Source organism: Cnephaeus nilssonii (assembly GCF_951640355.1).
Source record: "Cnephaeus nilssonii genome assembly, chromosome: 13".
In the NCBI taxonomy this organism is placed as follows: Eukaryota; Metazoa; Chordata; class Mammalia; order Chiroptera; family Vespertilionidae; genus Cnephaeus; species Cnephaeus nilssonii.
The window spans coordinates 40,710,241-40,719,972 of record NC_137084.1 but is presented as its reverse complement, the minus strand read 5'-3'; the positions used below and the strand labels follow the sequence as shown (position 1 = coordinate 40,719,972).

Below are 9,732 nucleotides of genomic sequence, written 5' to 3'. Positions count from 1 at the left end.
TAGATTTTGGATTGTTGTGTTTTCATTGTCATTTGATTCCATGATATTTTAAATTTTTTCTTTGATCTCTTCAGTAACCCAATCATTGTTTAATAGCATGCTATTCAGCTTCCAAGTGTTTGAATTTTCTTTCTTATTGTTCCTGTAGTTTTTTCCTAATATTATGCCATTGTGGTCTGAGAAGATGCTTGTTATAATTTCAATCTCCTTGAATTTCGAAAAACTTTGCCTCTGACCCAATATGGTCTATCTTTGAAAATTTCCCATGTGCACTTGAGTAGAACATATATTGAGTAGCTTTGGGGTGAAATATTCTAAAGATGTCAATTAAGTCCATCTCAACTAGTGAATCATTTAGAATTGCTGTTTCTTTGCTGATTTTTTTTGTCTAGAAGAATTATCCAGTGTTGTCTGTGGGGTATTAAAGTCCCTTACTATGATTGTATTGTTGTTGTTCTCTCCCTTGATATCTTCCAGGAATTTTTTATGTATTTGGGTGCTCCTGCATTGGCTACATATATGTTTATCATGATTATATCCTCTTGTTGTATTGATCCTTTTAGTATTACGAAGTGGCCTTTCGTATTTCTTGTTATGTCCTTCACTTTCTGGTCTATTTTGTCCAATATAAGTATTGCTACCCCAGCTTTTTTTCATTTCCATTTTTTCACTTTCAGTCTTTATGAGTCCCTTGTTATGAGGTGGGTCTCTTGTAGACAGCATTTGTATAGGTCATGTTTTCTTTATCCATTCAGCCACTCAATGTCTTTTGATTGGAGCATTTAGTCCATTTACGTTTAACGTTATTATTGATAGGTACTTGTTTGCAGCCATTTTTATATTTTGTGCCTGTGTTCCTTCTTACCTTTTTAGTTCTTCTCTTTACACCAGTCGCTTTAGCATTTCTGGCTTGGTAGTGATAAACTTCCTTAGCCTTTTTTGTCTGTGAAGGTCCTTATTTCCCCTTCAATTTTGAATGATAGTCTTACTGGATAGAGTATTCTTGGAGTCAATCCCTTGCTTTGCATCACTTTGTAAATTTCCTTCTATTCTTTTCTGTCCTGATTTGTTTCTGTTGAGAAATCATTTGATAATCTAATGGGAGATCCCTTGGACATAAGTTTCTGTCTCTCTCTTGTAGCCTTTAAGATTCTCTCTTTGTCCTGAACATTTGCCATAATAATTACAATGTGTCTTGGGGTGGGTCTTTTGGGCTCATCATGTTTTGGAATCTCTGTGCTTTTGTGAGATTTTTTATTCCCCACATCAGGGAAGTTTTCTGAGATTATTTCTTCAAATATGTTTTCTAAGCCTCGTTCCTCTTCCCGTCATTCTGGCACCCCTATTATTCATATGTTGCTTCGTTTTATGTTGTCCCAAAGCTCTCTTAGGCTCTCCTCCTGTATTTTAATAATTTTCTCCAATTGCAGTGCAGTTTGGGTGTGTTTTGCTTCCCTGTCTTCTAATTTGCTAATTCGGTCCTCCGTTTCTCCTAGTCTACTGTTGAAACTTTCCATGGTGTTTTGTATTGCAGCTATATCACTCTTTATTTCTTCTTGATTCTTACATAAGTTGTTGATTTTTCCATCCATCCAGTTTATGAACTGTATGACCCTTATTCTGAATTCTTTTTCTGACATATTGCATGCCTCCATTTCACTTAGCTACTTTTCTGGAGATTCTTCCTTTCTTTACTTTGGGGGTTTCTTTGTCTACTCATTTTTGCTCTCACTGAGGAGCTAGGTTTTGAGTCCTGCAGGGGCTGCTCCTTGGGTGGCAGTGGCTCCTTGGGCGGCAGCTGCTCCTCTGGCAGTTGTGCCAGCGGCTACTCCTCAGTATGTGGTGGCTCCTCTGGTGGGTACTGTTCACAGCAGTGGTGGCTTCTCAGGCTGACAGGGCAGGCTGCTCGCACAGCTGCTGCTCCTCATACAGGGGTGGACTCATGGGGCTGCTGCTCCTTGGATGGGGGTAGGCTGCTCACTGGGTTGCTGCTTCTTGGACGGAAGTGGGCTGCTCTAGTGGATGTTGCTCCTGGGATGGGGGCAGGTTGCTCACGCAGCTGCTGCTCCTCAGTCAGGAACAGGATGCTCGTGCGGCTGTTGCTCCTTGGACAGATAAAAAAATAATAATAAAATAAAATAAAATAATAAAATAAAATAAAATAAAAATAAAAATGAAAAAGTGAAGTGTCATTTCTACGGCTGGTTTAAGATCCCGCTCTTCTGTGCTGTCTGCATCTTCTCAGTTTCCTGTTGCTGGTATTGAAGGCCTCTCTTCAAGCTGGTCCCTGTTTTCCGGGGCTATTCATATTTATTTATTTTTGTATCCTTTGTAATACACAGGGTGTAGTCTGGGTGTGGCTATATTGGTTGGCTAGAGAATACAGGTGGGGCTATCTCTTCAAGAGAAAATGGCTGCCTGGGTCCCACATGTCAGGTATCACTCAGCACCAATCTAACGGCCACCTCTCCCGAAACCTTTGCTCTCCCAGACTCTACAAGTCCACACGTCCACCTGCACCTCAAGCACAGGTGAGTGTCTGTATTTGAATGGTCTTATAAACTAGGTTCAGCAAACAAAAGCAAAGACTAAAAAGAGGGGAAAGAGCTGCATGACTGTGAGCCCCTCTACTCCCGGCATGATGCGGCCTGGGCAGCTGTCCAGAATGCCCCCTCTGGGCTCAGTCTCTCGTGACTGTGGACCTAGATCTAGAATACCCTGCCACCATCAGTCCTGCGGACCTCCTTTCCAAAGTCAGACACTATTCCTGTCCCAAGGGACCAACCTCAGTGCCATGCGGTTTCCCACTCACCCCCTGGGTGCCAAGGTCTTGCAGTTCTCTCCATCTCAGATCCCTGATTTTACCAATCTCCAGGTGTTCTCTGCTCTTCCTGGCTGCGAATTGTCTCACCAGCTGTGTTTACTTCACCAATTTGGGCTGGATGTTATTTGATTTAGTTGCTCATTCTATCTGCTCTGGGACAAGTTTCCAAACATGTCCGTATATTCTGCTGCCATTTTGTCTCTCTACTACCTGTCTTTCTTTAACCTGTCTTTCTTTATGTTTTTTTCTGATGACAGAGAAAGGAATTTTGTGTATTCTAACCTATGTAAATGGACATATCAATAAATATTTCCATATGTAACCATTTATATCTAAATTCAGCTAATGTTCATTCCTACTAATATCTGCCACTTTGATTCATTAACACCTCAATCTTTCTGGCCTCTTCTTCATGCTTATCAGGAAATTTCTCCTTCAACAGTGAAACACGTTCCTTTGGCCAACTGTTACCCACTTATTTCATTGTTAATTTCCAGTTTAAAGCCCTCTATGATATGATAATCCTTCCCTCTCTGAGAAAAACTTTGTCAACTGGACAGCCATTTTGCCTTTAGTTCTAACACTCTACTCATTTCCAAAGTTAGTTAGATCAGTGCCTTTTCCCACCATCACCTTCAGGGAGGTTATTTCATTCATCTGCTATACAAGGGGACTTTTTTTTTGTTATAGTCTGCATCTCTCTGAGAATCCTCCAACATCCTGAATAATTGTATTTAATTGGAGGTCCACTCTGTGGTTAAAAGTTTTGTGTTTTTCAAAAATGTATAAGAACATTTATTCACCAATACAGTCAAATACAAAATAGTTTTATCAACCTAAAGATCTTATGAACTTCACCTATTCACCTTGTGAACAAATGATTTGTAAAGAAACAGAGTAAATATTTTAAGCTTTTATGATCATGTGATCTTTGTCCTAATTGCCACTACAGCATGTCCTTGAATAATGTCATTTCATTCAACATAGTTTTTTAAAAATATATTTTATTGATTTTTATAGAGAGGAAGGGAGAGGGATAGAGAGTTAGAAACATCGTTGAGATGGAAACATCAACCAGCTGCCTCCTGCACATCCCGTACTGGGGATGTGGCCGCAAGCAAGGTACATGCCCTTGCCCGGAATCAAACCAGGGACCCTTCAGTCTGTAGGCCAATGCTCTATCCACTGAGCCAAACCTGTTAGGACTATTCAACATAGTTTTTTATAAAGTGGATGAGATGCCATAGAAACTTAACTCTGGTTTTCATCAATTAGCCTAAGCTTAAAATTGGTTTCAATTTATGTTGTTTCTATAGAAGTTTCAGAACCTATCAACGATTTTAAATGAGGACTTACTGTATAGGGCAAAAGATTCCATACATTAATGGATAAGGTGGCACTCCAATCAGATCTTATTCACATAAAGAAGCCGCAAGCTTGTGTGGTCTGTATACTATAGGTTGTCCCATAGACCTGACATGTTCATATTCAATGTGATTGATCAATAGTAACAATAGACACTCTAGGTGCAAAATAACATGTAGCTATTTAATAAAATATTCAGTTTTTGAACTAGATTTATTACTGGGTCCAGGATTATTCATGTGCACAAGACTGTGTGGATATTTTCTTCAGTGTCATTGCACTCTCCTTTATTTCCCAAGGTGACCAATGCTTTTCATAGTGTCACACACTATATATTTTCCTATTGAAAGTCCTTGCTTCTTTTCTAATTATATGTTTTTTTCTTGAAGTTCTCTTATTTTTATGACACTACTGACTTCTGGATGTAGTTTTACTTTTCTTACTATGCCTATTTACATCAATTGTGATGTTACCTCTACTTGGAAATTCTTGCCCTGTTTACTGATAATATTACTATCATTCTTTAAGACTGAACTCAGTTTTTTCTTGGTATCTCTTTAAACATGATTAATTTGATTTTTTTTTCTCAGACACAGTATTATTTTGTTGTTCCATAATTATTTACACATTTTAAAAACTATATTATATTAAAGTTATCTTTTTCTACATTTTCTGGAATAGATGTTGGATTATTTTTTTGTTTCACTTAATTAATTTACTTTTCCTCCTCCTTTGTTTTTCATATATTTTTGGCATATATTTGACTTTTAATAAATATTCTATGACACTACTGATTCTCTCTTGCTGACTAAGATAAGAAATTTTGTAGGGTATTTGGGTGAGTGAATAAGAGCAAAATGTTCACTTTTGGACATGTTGAATAAAGAAATGGGATCTCTGGGTAGTGATAACTAGTCAGGAACACTTTAGACACCTTGAAAAATACTTTTGCTAATTTATTTTCATATTTCCAATGCTTATCGTGGCATTGACACTGGTACTTATGAAAGAAGACTTTGTTGACCATTGTGATACTTGTGTTCCATTTATTATATCATTTAATTTTTACTCTGATTCCATAAAGTATAAAAAATATTTTTTTTGCATTCAATCAATGATAAAATCACAATTTACAAACTTAAAAATAAAACTCACCAGCTTTTAGTGATGAAGCAATATTTGACCTTGACGTTCTCCTTCTATAGCTGTAACTAAAATATCTGATAAAGCTTCCCAAGATATGGTCATTGAGGAAATGAATGGATTATATTAGTGTAACAAAACACACTGCTATATAAGACATATAAAATTTAATATATATATATAGTCAGCGACAAACAAGAGTATTTCTATTGCAAAACAAAAACTAAAACAACACACATAAAAAGCCAGTTTTGAAGAATTAATTTATTTGAACACACACAAATGTTCTTTAAATATGTGAAATATATATTTCAACTTTGCTCAAAAATCATTAATTTGCAACTCAATGAACTCTCATCCAATGAAATGAGCAAAATGTAAAATGATGTATTGCTCAGATCATTTATACATATGCCCAAAGTATTTTCCTCTGTGCTCCATGCAAAATAAAATTAATATTATTAAGAAAATAATTGTTTTCAAATAAAGCACTTAATGAATATGACCAATAATTTATATTATTAAAAAATCTATTGAATGTCAGTAAGTAGGATTTTGTGTATCTGGAAATTTCACTTAAATTTGGAAATAATAGTAATAGCGATAAAAGGCTACATTGACTGGACATTTATCTAGTAAAATAGAAGTAATCCCTGAAAATTATAACAAGGGGTTAAGGTAGACTTGAGAAAATCTACCACAATATCTAAAAAAAAAATCAAATGTAGGAGAGTAAAATATATTTAAAAATAGATTTCCATATTTTTAAAGTGAATAAGTGTAAGACTTCCATCATGGTAGACAATATTACAAGGTAAAAAGCATGTTTTAGAAGCTAGAGTCCGTGGTTCAAATTCTACATTACTACTTCTTTGGGCAACTTATACAACCTCTCTGTCTCAGTTTATTAATTGATACAGTGAGCATAATAACACCTATCTCACTGTATAGTTTTGTGGACTAAAGAAGTAAATACGTGTAAAGTGATCAGTAAACAGGCAAATGCACAGTGATCATTATTTGAAAATTAAGTCATTATTACCATAATAAGTCAAAATAAACTTGATAATAACCATTTTCATTTGAGAACTTTTAAACAGAGCATGGAACATATAAAAATGAAAAAACACAACTGTTTGTTTAAAATGCATTGTCCAGTGTATTGAGAAGCTTTAAATTTTGACAATAATTAGCCTAGTCATTCCACATTTCAGGATATTAAAATGTTATCAATAAATATAGAATTCGAAATAATATCAATAATAAATAACAATTGTTGCTAAGAGTTATTGAAAGCTTCCATTAAAGAGGGGCCTTCCTTTATTTCTAAAAGAAAGAAAATATAAATGTGCAGCATCAAATATCTTTGATGGAAGACACAGCTGAATGGAGAAGTACCATGTTGGTGACAATGTTGCAAGTATTGTTAATACACTAGGACTTCATGAAACAGATTCTACCAACATGAGTTTATATATATATATATATATATATATATATATATATATATATATATATATATATAAAATCAGTTTTTAGAAATTTTCTTGTTTGGGAAGAAGAGACCCATCACTCGGTTACGAATCTGTTTGGTCTTGACACCATATACCAAGGGATTGACTGTAGGGGGTACCAGAAGGTACAAACTTGCAAAAATTATGTGGACGCTTGGAGGTACCTTCCTGCCAATGCGGTGAGTTAGGAAGCTAAATAGTGCGGGTGTGTAGGAGACAAGAATAGTGCAGACATGGGCAGCACAGGTGCCCAGTGCTTTAGAGCGGGCATTCTGGGAAGAGAGCTGAAAGACAGCCTGGAGGATTTTGATATAGGATGTGGCTATGAGCCCTAGGTCCAATACCATCACTGAAAGGGCCACTGAGATTCCATATGCTCTGTTAATGAGAGTGTTGGCACTGGCCAACTTCACCACAGCCATGTGCTCACAGTAGGTATGATTGATGACATTTTGGGTACAATATGGTAGCCTCTTAATGAGAAGAGGACAGGGCAAAACCATAAGTGTGGCTCGGGTCATGCTACCCAGACCCATTTTAATGACCATGGTTGTTGTCAGGATGGTTGTATAATGCAGTGGGATGCAAATAGCTACATACCGATCAAAGGCCATGGCAACTAGGAGGGCTGACTCGATTATGCAAAATGTGTGAATGAAATACATTTGTGCTAGGCAGATATTAAAGTCAATCCCATGAGCTTCCAACCAGAAGATACCAAGCATCTTGGGGGCTACGGAAAAGGCAAGAGCCAAGTCATTCATAGCCAGCATGCAAAGGAAGAAATACATAGGCTGGTGGAGGCTAGGCTCTAGCTTGATGGTGAGAATGATTATGCTGTTCCCCAGCAGAGCCAGGACAAGCAGGAAGCAGACAGGGATGCCAATCCAGCAGTGAAAGTCTTCCAAACCGGGTATACCAACCAGGAAGAAAGAAGAGATGTAGGAATGTGTAGAATTGTCTGTCATGTTAAAACTCAGTAGGTTGCATGCTTACATACACAGTAGCCAGTTAATTCTCCAGTGGAAGAAAGCAGTGTAACAGAGTGGTTCTTCTATGGCCCAGCAAGTAGAAAATCCAGACACAGGATTTAATAGCCTACCTGGAGGGCTGACTCCTCCTAAACCTCTGTCAGTAATCAGGTATACCACTTCGCCATTCTAAGTTTCAGCATCTTCACCTGCAAATGAAAGGCTGAGTTCACATCTTTCAGATAATTTTTCCTAAGTTTTGGAATTGTATTCAATTCTACCCTGTAGTTTTTATTGCCTAGCAGAGGATCAGTTAGTAATATAATAGCCCCATTATTGTGTCAAAGCCAACATGGATTATGTGAGATAATCAGTTTTAGAGATAAAAAGAAGTTGTCTTTTCAAAGAAATTGATATCAAGTGATGATACATATATACACACACAATAAGTTACAGGTGTTTCAAAAATAATAATACTTACTCATAGTGAGCATAGCAAATAATCAGGAATTTAGAATAAGATCTTCTAACCCTAAAATATAGAACGTACTTATAAAAATTAAAGGCAATCAATGCCTTATCATTAATCAAAGACAAATTTGTCCCTATTTTCAATAAATTCCTTAAGAAGACCTGAAGATGTAGAGCATAACACAATAATATTAACAGGAAAAAAAATGGAATATATACTTTCTTCATGCTGTCAAATGAGTTAAAGTTGCTGCAAATAAGCACAATAGTTGTTAATAAGCCCAGTCTATTTTTTGCAAAGCCCTGACTCCCAGCTGCAGACATCACTCCTTCTGTTTCTAGCATTTTCCCTGACTAACAATAGTGAAGGACAAAGCAAGTGCAATTCAGCCCTACTGGTCTCGGCAGCAGGAGTAGTTCCTCAGACTCTGGTTCTGACCCTGTACTTTTTTTGGTAACCGACCATATTGTTCTTCCTAGCATCCAGGTTCTTCCTAGTATCATAAATCTGGCATATGCACTGCCCTCTTCTTAACAGCCTTTTAAACTTATAATTGCTCCCAGCATCTCAATTTATGGTCCTGAACACCACTGATGTGAAAACTCAAGATATATTGATAAATAATCCATAATGGCAATGATTCTTTGTGTAGACGTCTAAATGTAAATAGTGTGTGTTTGTGTGTGTTGTGTGTGTTGGGGGGGGGGTGGAATGGTCTGCTATTCCTTGTTAAAAGTTAAAAAAAATTTATACAATTCATAAAAATTCAGAACTTAAACTTTAGTCACAATGAAGAAACTTGCTGTTGTGGAAATTACTGCATAAGGGGATGAAGTCTATAACTCAAGGCAAATATAAGAATTTAGGACAAAACCTGCAAATAGTGAACATTCAGAGTATGAAGAGGTTTTAAGTATTTATCAAACTCTTCCTCTTTGTAAGTTATCAAATGATTGTTTTCCACTTGGAAATTTGGTTGGCCAAGTTCCCTTCTTATATTTGCTTCTGGGAGAATCATACATACAAAAGACTAAACCACCTAAGATTACAAACAAGCATAATCACTCTTGGTAAATATATGTAAATATTTTAAAATCCTCTTTTAGGTTTTAATAAACTAACTTACAAGATAGTAACATGTCATCAACACCAAGAGAAAAGAAGCACTTACAAGATTATAACATGTCATCTGTACCAAGAGAAAACAAGTAAAGTGATTTCTTAACACGGGAAGCTTCCTGTCAGAGCCATAGAATGTGGCACACAGCGAAAATTACGGAGAACTACCCCCAAATCATGGTCTGCTTGTACAGTTACTCCTCTGATCTCAAAAGTTTTCTCTGTCTTCTCCCAGGCTTATTTTGAAATAAATTTTGCAGAAATGCATTTGTTTCAATAAGGTTATGCTTTATATTATCTTCAGCAGTCTGCCAGGAAATTCAA

General features: G+C 36.5%; 1 protein-coding gene across 1 annotated transcript; it reads right to left on the bottom strand.

Annotated features, from left to right (window-relative positions):
• Window positions 1-6,860: 6,860 nt before the first annotated feature.
• On the bottom strand, window positions 6,861-7,814 carry LOC307109562 (olfactory receptor 52P1-like; the record flags this gene model as incomplete). Its single annotated transcript, XM_079788374.1, has 1 exon — window positions 6,861-7,814. One exon carries the CDS (start codon window positions 7,812-7,814, stop codon window positions 6,861-6,863), a length of 954 nt encoding a protein of 317 aa, XP_079644500.1.
• Window positions 7,815-9,732: the final 1,918 nt, after the last annotated feature.